General features: G+C 43.6%; 1 protein-coding gene across 4 annotated transcripts in view; it reads right to left on the bottom strand.

The window, feature by feature from the left end:
- LOC138750561 (microtubule-actin cross-linking factor 1-like) overlaps window positions 1-6,586 on the bottom strand; it is a 48,491-nt gene extending 41,905 nt beyond the window's left edge. For 3 of the 4 annotated variants that reach the window (XR_011349386.1, XM_069912660.1, XM_069912659.1), the window contains exon 1: window positions 6,217-6,586. Coding sequence is in view for 2 of the 4 variants with exons in the window: in XM_069912660.1 (XP_069768761.1) it covers window positions 6,217-6,414 (198 nt within the window). In the remaining 2 variants the exon portion in view is untranslated. Of the gene's footprint in view, window positions 1-2,346; window positions 2,404-6,216 lie in introns of those variants that run through there. The other variant, XM_069912662.1, reaches the window with a different exon arrangement.
- Between the last annotated feature and the right edge of the window lie 5,662 nt (window positions 6,587-12,248).

The raw sequence follows: 12,248 nt of genomic DNA on the forward strand, positions 1-12,248 counted from the left end.
TTACTAAAATGGATCTTGGTTTTTGCTGCGGTTGTGGTTTCGGGGCTAATGTTCTATGTGCCCTCTCTATTTCCATTTCTTCCTGTAATTCTGGTCTTCCTAGGACCCTGTTTATATTATTTCTTCTAATGTAGTTTTCCATTATATCTGTCTTCTGAGCTTACAGCTCATGTGCCTCTTTAACTTTTTTATTAGATTCTTCTAATTTCTCTTTTGTCCTCTACTTCCATTTCTACGATTATTTCTCGTTCTTCCACATTCTCCACTCTTTTTCCTATCTCTGATATGACCATTTCTATTTTATTCATTTTTTCTTCTGCATTCTTAATTCTTCTTTTTATCTCATTAAATTCTTGTAATTGCCATTCTTTCACTGATTCCATATATTCTTTGAAAAAAGATACATCCATTGTCTTGCCTTTCTCTTCTTCTTCCACTTCTTTCTGTTCTTCTTCTTCTTCTTCCTCTGGATTGACCATCTGTTGTTTCCTTCTTTTCTTTTTACCTTCTTCTTTCTTGTTGTCGTTATTGTCTCTGTTCTGCACCAGCTGCTGTGCTGCAGGTGTCTCTCTCAGCTGTGGAGATCGACTCCGCAGCTGTTTCCCCCTCCCGTCAGTGTGTTTTTTTTCTTGCGCGGTTGCGCACTTTTACTCGGATCTGCGAGCCATTTTTGTAGTCCCGAACCCGGGACTTCCACTGACCTGAGGGAGCGGGCTTCTCTCTCCGCGGCGGGCCTCCTCGGACAGGTAAGGCCTTCACCTTCTTCTTCCGACGTTCTTTCTTCTTCTCTTCTTCCCGTTGTTTTCGACATTTCTCTCTTCGCTGCCATTTTCTTCTCACCTTTATTTTTAGTTTGTTTTAAATTTTAATCTTGTACCTTTGTGTTTTGTGCGTTTTTTTTTAACTTTTCCGGAGAGGGCTGGAATTCCCTGACCGGCCACTACTCCATCACGTGACTCCCCCAACTGGATCATCTTCAGCTGTCATCATTTTCTTAGTCACAGACCTAGTTACCGCACATGCAGGATATATCTCACCATCCTCTCTAACCACATCCTTACTAGGCCAATTTGTCAATCTTAAAACTGACCCAACTTTATTCTCTGACAAATCATTCCCCAGCAAAAACGAGACACCTTGCATGGGTAACTCCTACTACAACAGTTCCTTTGACTAATTCTGAATTTAGCACAACCTTGTGAAGCAATATTGACCCTACCTCATCTCCAACACCTTTAATCAAAGTTGTCTCCTCTGTGTCTGTCCTTTGATCCACAGTTAAAACGGTTTCTAACAACAATGACTGAGCAGCCTCAGTATCTCTAAGAATGTTAACTGAAACCTGTGGTTCTCCCTCCTTTATTGAGACAAAGCCCTCTGACACAAAAGGCTTGAAAACATCCATGACCTACTGATCAGGTTATGCACCTCTGCTCTCCTTAAATTCCACTGTTTCTGTATACATGGTTCTGGTTAAACCTGTTTTTACCTTTTCTGTTTCAAGACTAGACAGTCACACGACCAGCTTTCTTACACAAATGGCATATAAATACAGAAGTTCTGTCCTTTCCTACCTTTCCTTCATCTTTTTACTGAACATTTTCTCCAGACTTTATTTCAGCCCTACTATCCTGCTCCATCCTAACCTTATGAACAGGTTTATTAATCTGGTCCACATGAGCTCTCTGAAAATGCCTATTATTCTGGAATGTCCTTTTGTGAGTCTTCCTCAACAAATTTTCCTTCACATGTAATATTTCACTATTATAATCCTCTACGTTTGTACTTTTCTCATCCAATGTTTAACTTCAACAATTTTCAATGCCTCAGAAATAGCCATCAGTTCCTATTTTCTCACCTTCTGCAGTTCTGCAGGTGATGGTTGTAACAAAAATGTATCAACATCCATTGCTGCAGTTTTTCCAGACACAAGCTTTCTGTTAGCTTGTAAAAATAGCCTGCAAAAACATCCCAATCAACTAATAAATCATGAAACTGCAATGTTCAAATCCTAAAGGATGAGCCCCCATAAAATGTTACGGAGTCCAGATGACCCCAAAAACCAGTAGCAATAGATATGCACGACCACACAGGGTTATTTAAACAAAAGTAGTTTAGAATTTTATTTGAACATGAAAACAGAATTGAACTTTAACTTATTACTTAACCTACCTAACCCACTTAATCCGCCCTCAAATACTAAGTGCAGGTGAGTGTAATGTGTATTGAAGATTAGAAAAGTTCTTTGGATCACAGTCCTGGTTGCAGGCAATTCTTGCAACAGTGCTCATACATTAGCATTAACAAAGTTCACCAAGCTTTGGTGTTTAACAGACAAATGGTTACCACTCAGAAGGGCTCTTGCTGGTTTTCAGAGAGAGAGATTCCATTTCCAGAGCATCTGCAACTGATTTCTTCTTAATTTGTCTTTCTGACAGAACTTTCCCCCTTCAGGGTTCTCCGGATGATCCTTTTTCTTTCAGGTCATCTTTCAGACCATCAGTCTTCTCCTTTGACCAGGCAGCCTTCCAAAGTTTGGCAGCTTGTCCCTCTGGAACAGATTTCTCTGACTCCTTCTCTCTCACTCCCTCCCTCTCTGAGAGCAAAGCTGTTCTAACTCTGCCTGCTAACGCCACATGCTCTCCTAGGCAAGCTGTATGTGGATACTTTGTTGCTCCTTTGCAAAAAGCAGGATGCAATAATCCTGCTAAAATTCTGGCTTTTCAAATGTGTGTGTGTGGAAGCTGCTCGAGTAATTCATTCCAAGCTACCTCTAAAACTCTTGTCACACTGCACATTCAGAGATCTGAGAAGAACCCTTGGCCGAGCCAACTTTGCTTGAAAGTAAACAACAATCACTAGCGATCTGTGGTCGTCTCAGCCTTCCTTAAGATAGGTTGCAGACACCACCTTATCAATTAGTGCATTGGATCAGGTAGTGCCGGAAATGCACAGAGAAGCCGCTGTGTGGAGATTTCACAGAAATACAGTTTAGAAGCAGGAAAGGATCAGATGTTATTGAACAACAATGAAAGGAACTATTAGCATGTGGTCTACAAAGTAATCTTCTTTTTGTATACTTTATTTAAAATCAAATTCAAAATCCACAATAAAATACATCATATTAACATACAAAAATTTCCCCCATATATACCCCCCTCCCACCCCCTCTCTTAGCTCCCTCCCATCCTCTACAACCTCAAACTAAAGAAACAAACCATCATAGTCGGGTTTGATGTCACCAATCAACCATGACATATTTAGACCCATACACTTCACAGAGGGACCCGCACATTAACAAAAATGGTAGACGGATGGCGTAAATTGTAAGTTATCTTTTCCAATGGAATACATGATTGCAAGTCCATGTGCCATCTCTGAATACTTAATTCAATTTCATCTTTCCAGGTTATAGCTTTACATTTTCTCGCTACTGCCTATTCCAACTGAACAAATGCAATTTGAAATGTATCCAATTTCATTTCCAAACTCCATTTTACTTCATATGTCCCAATAAAAATACTAACGGCTCTAATGAAAGCTTAAATTTAAACAACCCCTGCAAAAGTTCCATAATTCCATTCAGAAAGGGTTTCACCTGATCACATAACCATACTGAATGTAAAAAAGACCCTATCTATTCTCCACATTGAAAACACATATCCAAAGAGATAAATCTATACCTCTTCAACTTCTCAGGTGTTAAGTAAAGTTGATGAATAAAATTATAATGAACGAATCTTTATATAACGTTTACTGGCTTAGTCACACTGTCCTCACATAATGTCATCCAATCATCCTGAGAAATTAAAACCGACAGATCCTCCTTCCTTTTACTTCTCACTTTATAAATATCCGACTTAGGCATCTTATTTTGTAATAAAGCATACATTTGTGTAATCAATCCCATTTCCCCTCCTTCAATAATTAAACATTCAAATCTCATCCTTCTAGGTAATCTCAAACTGTGTCCAGAATTATCTAGTAACAAAGTTACTAAGCATGGACCTGATCCATTTTTTCATTCTATCACTGATATGAAACAAAATTTCCAGCTTCATAACAATCTTCGGCCAAGATAATACCTTTCTTTTCCCAAATATTCAGGAATACGTGATTTATTTTAATACAAAGCTTATTTTAATACAAAGGGTTTTAGCCGAAATTTTGCCCTCAGCACCAATAGCAACGTTGGTCCGATACCATATTTCCATGAAATGTTTTAACACCGGTAAAGGATAATTTTGGAATAGTTGAGCATTCCATTTATAAATAAACTGTTGCATTCTTTGTTCATGAAGCTGAGCCATTTGGATTTTAGCCCAACGTAAAGATTGTTGTGATCCAACCATTCTATTAATAAACTTGAATTGTGCCGCTTCATAATAATCCTGAAAATGTGGTAATTATAAAACTCCAAGTCAATTTTTGTATAGATACTCTTGCCTATTTACCTTTTCATAATAAAGATCTTCCCAGCACATGGAAATCCTTAAAACCTTTTAGGAATCCCACATGTAATTGATTGACAAAAATACTGAATACGGGGGAAAAAATTCATTTTAAAACACTGTCGTGCTGGACACAACCAAGAAAGACTCAGCCACCACATTGAAAGCCATTAATGATGTTTTTATTCAAATTCAGCCCGCGCCCTCTTAAGGGCAGCCTAAGCTCAGTCACCTCGTGCATTGTGATATCAGAATCGCTGCCCCAGGCGTGCGCTGGGCAGGTGAATTGAGGCAGGGAGAAAACCTTGACAGCGCCATCTTCCCATGGCTGCTCCGCCATGTGGCGTTATACACCATGAGAGACTGTGCCAACACAGCGCCCTATTAAAGTTATCGGTAAATCTTTCCACCTATTTAAGTCTTATTTAATTTAATGTAATAATGGTCTATAATTCAACTCATATAAATGATTATAATTATCATCTACATTTATCCCGAAATACTTAATTTTATCCAACCACTTAAATGTAACAATATCTCTGCAGTTTGCATAATCCATTCTTGTCAAAAGCATCATTTCACTCTTATCCCAATTAACCTTATATCCTGATAATGCACCACACTGTTCCAACCTTCCAACTCAATAAAAACATTTTACCAAGAACAAGCATGTGGTCTTGAAGGTAAAAATCACAGTTAAAACTTAATGACTATTTTCAAATCCACTGCGTCATGTGAACCATGGCAGTGAACAGAACAAAAGTATCTGGAAAAAGCAAGGCAAAACACCTTTCAGGATTGGCCCAAGGCATTGCAACTGAACACATGGCACAGGGTCAATCCCCAGAGACATTCAGATTTCACACCTATACACTCAAGGCTGAGGTTTCTGACTTGAATTTGATGAAAGGCAAACCACAGATTCTTGGTGCATCTTTACGAAGAACACTCTTGTTTTGATTTCAGCCACAAAACCAGGACTCCAGTCTCTCATCTCATCTCATTCCAGGGCAGAAACCAAAGGAAAGGGCACATTCTTCTGGGGGTCCTTGGTTAATATTTACTCTTAAATCACCACGGCAGAAACACAGAACATAGAACACTGCAGCATAGTACAGGCCCTTCAGCCCTTGATGTTGTGCCAACCCATATATTCCTTCCTAAAAAAAGCACTAAACTCTCCCTACCCCAAAACAATAAAGAGTATTTAATTCCTGCCTTTGACAGCCAATTGTTCCCAGAAGAAATATTAAAAATAATTATACTTCAAATGTAACAACAGAAAATGTTGGAAATAGTCAGCAGGTTGGTCACCTCCTGACTTGCTGGGAGTTTCCAGCCTTTTCTGTTCTTATTGAAATATCCAGTAATTCCAGTTTTATCATTTACACTTTAAACCTTGGGGATCCTTTGTCCTGTGAAAGGAAAGAGAATGTTTTTCATTTTAATTTACAAAAATAAGACTATCTGGACCCATTTATTAAGTAGGAATGTATGAATTCCAAGTAGGATTCACTTGTTGAAGACCTTGTTTAAGTTTCAGAATAAATGAAGCACCCAATCTGTAGATGCTTTGGAAAAAGATAAGACAAAGCATAACTGATTTACCAACACTGAATTGGAGATAATTAGCTGCGAAACACCAAACTCTCCTTATAGGATGAGTGTCTGATGTTTACGTGAGTAATGAACCTTGTGCACACAGTACAACTTATGTTCATTTCGACATTGCCTCATAGAAGGTTTCACACGTGACCGAGAGTACCTGCTGCGTGTTTTCTTCCCTGCGGTCGACATTGAAGTCTGACGATTCCTCCGCAGCAACTCGGGAATGAAACCACCTGCCTCTGATCTTCCTGCAGCAGTTGCACGTCATTCTTTTCCGAGGAGTGAGGGATCTCCTACTCTGCTCCTCTTCCCCAGCCACTCGTGCCACTCGTAGACAGCACAAGGCATTGCCCATTCTCCTGCAAGTCACACGCGAGGTGTTTCCAGTGACGTGTGATGTAGTAATTCAAATACGTCACCACCGTGAGCCTCACTTGGCCAAAAAGCCCTGGTATTCGGCAAAGACTGTGCCACGCGCTCGCACCACGTTCAACCCTCACAATGAACACGACTGCAGTCTCAGCAACTGGGTTTGCTGGCTGTGTGATGTCATCAATGGGTTTATTGTTACACAATAATACAGAAAGACAAGTGAAACCATGGCAATCTCCCAATATTTACTCTCTCGCTATGATGTCACAATGAGACCCCAACCCCCCCACATTCTCGGAATGAATGTACTCAAGGGGCAGTTTATATTTGAGGGTCTCCCGCCAACCATTGTTGTCGGGGCAGCCAGGTGGACTCCTCTTGTCATTGCCCCTCCCTCCCAGGTAGTCTGCACCCACCTGGATCGGGTGCCAGGGGGCTATAAGGAGATCGGGGAAGTGATTGATACCCTCCTCTATGAGGGACTGTGATAAGACCCGCCGTGCCCCCCAAAAACACCCCATTCTGGCCTGTCTGTAAGAAAAATGACACGTGGTGAATGTTATTGCAAATTGGACAAATTCACTCCCCTCCTCAACTCACTCTTGCTGTGGTCGTTTCCGATGTGGTTGAACCACTTCATTGGATTCCAGATGATGGAATGTTTATTTGACACCATTACATCTCCCAAAATCATTAAACTGCTCTTGGAGGGGAAAAAAAGTTTGGTATCAGAGATGATTTACTCTGGGAGAACATGGCACCATAAGACTGACCCAACTTATCAAAGGCTTGTTTCATGGAGCTAGGATCGCAGATGTTTAATTCACATTAGTTAGATCAACAGGGGTTAGGAAATGGCCTTGTCTTTGTCACATTATGAAAGCTCCAAATCCCAGAATATTCCCTAACTAAAGTCACTTTTGGCAACAGTGCATTGAAAAGGTTTCTTTTGCCATGTCCAGACGTGTAAAACATCTGACATTTCCAATTTCGGATTTCAGATTTTTTGTCAGAGTTCATACATGACGTCACATCCATCCCTGAAATTATTTTTGCTGTGGGCCATGCAGAATTAACCCTTCTTGGCAATGCCATATAAAGCTGACTCAACACTGAGATGTAAACAAATAAAGAAATTTAAACAAACCGACTGTACGATACAGAGAGAAAAACATCAATAAAGTGTAAAAGTACCCTCCTTACATAAGTCCCTGAACTGAGTTTGTTGTTGAGGAGTCTGATGGTAGCAGCTGTTCCTGAACCTTATGGTGCGGGTCTTGTGGCACCGATATCTCTTTCCTGAGTGTGTGCTGCGTGGTGTGGATTCTTGAACATTGATGCTGCCTTCCGATGGCAGAGTTCCAGATGTTTTCGTTGGTGAGGAGGGTTTTGCCTGTGATGTCTTGGGCTGTGTCCACTTCCTTTCAGAGGGCTTTTCAGTCAAGGGTATTGATGTGCCTATACCCAACTGGGATGGAGCCGATCAGCACACTTTCTACCACACCTCCGTAGAAACTTGCCAGGGTTTCCGATGTCGTACCAAAGCTCCGCAAATCCCTGAGGAAGTACAGGTGTCGACGTCTTTTTTTCACAATGCCATTTGTGTGTTGGGTCCAAGATAATGACTTTCAAGATCTGAAATTTGCTCACCCTCTTCACCACTAATCCCCTGATGATCACTGAACCATACAACTCTGGATTTCCCTTCCTGACATCCACAATCAGCTCCTTGGTTTTGGTGGCATTGAGTGGGAGTTGGTTGTTCATGCACCATTCAGCCAAGTTTTCATTCTCCCTTCTGTATGCTGTCTCATCGCCCCATTATATACAATCCACTACCATGGTAGCATCAGTTGCATTGGCTTTGTTGTACTGAGCCACGCAGTCATAAGTTTATAGAGAGAAAGCAGGGACTAAGAACACAGCCCTCTGGTACTGGTGGAGATTGTAGAGGAGATGTTCTTACTGATCCTCACTGATTGTGGACAGGAGGAGAGGGAAATTCAGCATCCAATTACACAGTGGGGTGTTGAGTCCCAAGGTCTTGGAGTTTGATGATCAATTTTGAGGGAATGATGGTGTTAAATGGCAAACTGTTGTCGATAAAAAGCATCCTGAAGTATGCATCTTTGCTGTCCAGGAGTTCCAGGGCTTTGTGTAGTGCCAGTGAGATGGCATCCACCATAGACCTACTGCTACGATTGCAAATTGGAACCGATCCATTTCACCGCTCAGAGAGGAGCTGATAGGCTTCAGCACCCAGCCTTTCCAAACAGCTCCTCACTTCTGACTGAGGTTCAAGGTTCAAGACTCCTTTTATTTTAGGCAGACGGAGAGTCACCACTTTGTCCAGCTCCCCTTGCAGAAATGAGGCCCCAGCAAGGAATGGTTGACAAGGCCAGTGCTCTAAGCACTGAGCTATTGGAGTAGAAAGGGAATCAAAACAACCTCTGTTCAGAGCCACGGTCTGTGAATTCTCCTCCTATGCTCCCTCAGCCTCTGCGGCTGCACAGTCTCCTGTTTAATTCATTGACAACATCGTGGCCCATCCCTTCGCAAGTGAACATGAACACAGTGTCTTGTCGCTCTTCTGCCCTCACGGAACTTTTTGTAGTCGTTGGCACATTGTGATGTTCCACTGCGAATCGCAGACGCCATGCAGTGCGATTTTATTGGTGAGGTCCCCCCAGTCAGTATGGTTGACATGGAATGACTGGAGATTGCACTTGATTACGTCTTTGTAGTGAAAACGTGGGCGGCCAACATTGCGGGGAGCATCTGGTAGCCCACCGTAGAGGACATCTTTGGGCAATCGGCCATCCTGCATACAGACAATGTGGCTAGCCCACCGCAGGCAGTGAGCGCGAATGATTGAGTAGAGGTCCGTACCTCCAGTCTTCTCCAGGACTTGGACGTTTGTGACTCTGTCGTGCCATGAGTAGCCTAGGATGGATCTGAGGCAGCAGAAATGGAATGCGTTAGGCAGTGTTCATGCTTTATGTATGTGACCCAGGGTTCAAGGCTGTAGAGAAGCGTACTCAGCACGCAGGCCTCGTAGACTCGGATTTTCAACTTGGTGGAGAGGTGGCAGTTTTCCCACACATGGGCATGGAGACAGTGGATGCTTTTCCCAGGCTTGTGTCCAGTTCTGCATCAAGTGAGTTCGTTGTTGTCACAGTGAAGCCTCAGTAGCAGAATTTGTCTATGTTGGCGAGCACTGACCCATTGATCGTAACTGATGGAGTGTCGTGGGTTTGTTGGCTAAAGATGCCCGTCTTGCCCAGGCTCATTTTCCGACCAAATTCAGTGCAGGCAGATGCAATGCATCACACAATACTTGCAGCTCTGGCTGGGAGTGAACCATGAAGGCAGCATCATCTGCATAGAGCAGTTCTCAAATCATAACTCTTCTGATTTATGTCCTGGCCCGGAGCCGTGACAGATTAAAAAGTTTTCTGGAGCTCCTTGTGTGCAGCGCTGTGCCTGAAGCTTCTGGAAAGGCATGGCGCAGAAGAGCAGAGATGAAAATGCCAAACAGAACTGGAGCGAGTACGCAACCCTGTTTTATGCTGCATTGGATTGGGAACTCTTCTGATCTCAAGCCATCGAATTGGGCAGTGGCCTCTATGATGTTGTGAAACTGGACGATGATGGACAGTAGTGTGTCAGGGCAGCCAAGATGTTTTAAGACATGGAATAGATGTGAGTCAAAGGCCTTGGTCAGGTCGATGAAGCACATATAGAGAGGTTTGCGTTGTTTAATGCATCTCTCTTGCAGTTGTTGGAAGTCGAAGGCCAAATCGATAGTTGATGGAGATGGCCGAAAGCCACATTGGCTTTCAGGCAGTATTCTGTTGGCGATGGTTGGCAGACGTGGGGGTGGGGGGGGGGTTGAATGGGATTGCACAACAGAGTATGTTGTCTACAAGGCTGAGCAGTGAGATGCCATGGTAGTTACTGCAGTCTTGGTGGTCACCTTTGTTCTTGGAAAGGGTCACAATATTTGCGTCCCGCAGATCTTTGGGGATGTAACGGTGGAGCCAACATGTTTTGAATAGTATTGTGAGCTCGGAGGTAAGTGCTTCGCCACCAATCTTCAAGATCTCAGAAGAGATACCATTGATTCCAGGTGATTTGTTATTTTTCATGCAATGGACTGCTTTTATGACATCGGTGATGGTAAATTCAGCATCTAGCTCCGCTAGGACAGGTAGTTGCGGCAGTGTGTTGTTGATGATGTCAGGGTCCACAACGATTGGTGTTGTGTAACACAAGCTCCAGATCCAAACCTCCGACATGATCAGGAAGCCTTCAGCATCCGAGACCCTTCAGAAGCCCTTTTTGCCCTCAGCACCCTCTCGTATCCCATTTCCTACGGGGATTCCCATGAGCCAGTCTCCAGCAGCCCGCAGCCTGAGCGGTTCCCATGAACATAACTCATGTGCAGCCTGTGTGGCTCCTTTAGCCGCTGAACCCATTTCTGATCCACTGTTATGGTCACTGGCCGGTGGAATCATATCCCAAGCTTCACCTTCTTAACAGGGATGTTCTCTCCATTTCTGGTGCCCTGCTCCCCAGAGTATGCTGAGGGGGTGTAGGGCTTCCCATCGGTTGCAGGGTGGGAATATGATGATTGGGTGTAGGGCTTCCCGTCAGTTGCAGGGTGGGAGTATGCTCAGAGGGTGTAGGGCTTCCCATTGGTTGCAGGGTGGGAGTATGCTGAGGGGGTGTAGGGCTTCCCGTCAGTTGCAGGGTGGGAGTATGCTGAGGGGGTGTAGGGCTTCCCGTCAGTTGCAGGGTGGGAGTATGCTGAGGGGGTGTTCCCATCGGTTGCAGGGTGGGAGCATGATGAGGGGGTGTGTAATGGAAGATTTAAACCATGTTTCTTACTTTTGCAGCCTTTGCTCCTGCAAGGCTGAGAACCTGCTTGTTGCATATGAATTAGTAGACATTATCTAAATTTACACTATGGGGCCCAGGGATGCATATGAATCAGTAGACATTATCCAACTTCCCTCATGAGGCCCAGAGATGCAGTTGTCTTTTGTTGGTCGCAGACTGTCAGGAGACCTTGAAGATAATTAAATCATTTATTCAAAGAGATAAGATCTGAAGTAAACAACTTTTGGGGTAATATAAGCCATGGTCCCACTGCTGAAGTTTGAGACTCTCCAAGAGGTGGCAACATCTCTCAGCAAGAAGAAGAACTTCAAGAATCCAGCTAACGTCCCGGTCAAGGGAGGTGGAGAAGCTGCTACCAGCGCCCCGACAACCTTCTACAAATGTGCAGTCGTTGCCTTGCTTCAGCAGTTGGGACCAGTCCAGGTGTTGATGTATAATTGGGAAGGGCTTGCATATTGTAGTGTGAATTCAGATTTAAATTTAGTAATAAAGCCTTGTATAAACTGAACTGCTCTCGGTGTGTGTGTGTCTATTTTCTTTCGGTAGCTCAAACACTGTGACCAATCTAAAACGAACAAAATGAGAGGTATAAGTTTACCCAAGACAAGGTGTAGGGCTTTCCGTCGGTTGCAGGGCGGAAGTATGCTGAGGAGGTGTAGGGCTTCCCGTCGGTTGCAGGGTGGGAGTATACTGAGGGGGTGTAGGGCTTCATGTCAGTTGCAGGGTGGGAGTATGCCGAGGGGGTGTAGGGCTTCCCGTCAGTTGCAGGGTGGATGTATGCTGAGGGGGTGTAGGGCTTCCCATCGGTTGCAGGGTGGGAGTATGCTGAGGGGATGTAGGGCTTCCTGTCGGTTGCAAGGTGGGAGTATGCTGAGGGGGTGTAGGGATTCCTGTCGGTTGCAGGGTGGGAGGGGG

This window comes from Narcine bancroftii, unplaced genomic scaffold (genome assembly GCF_036971445.1).
Source record: "Narcine bancroftii isolate sNarBan1 unplaced genomic scaffold, sNarBan1.hap1 Scaffold_166, whole genome shotgun sequence".
NCBI lineage: Eukaryota > Metazoa > Chordata > Chondrichthyes > Torpediniformes > Narcinidae > Narcine > Narcine bancroftii.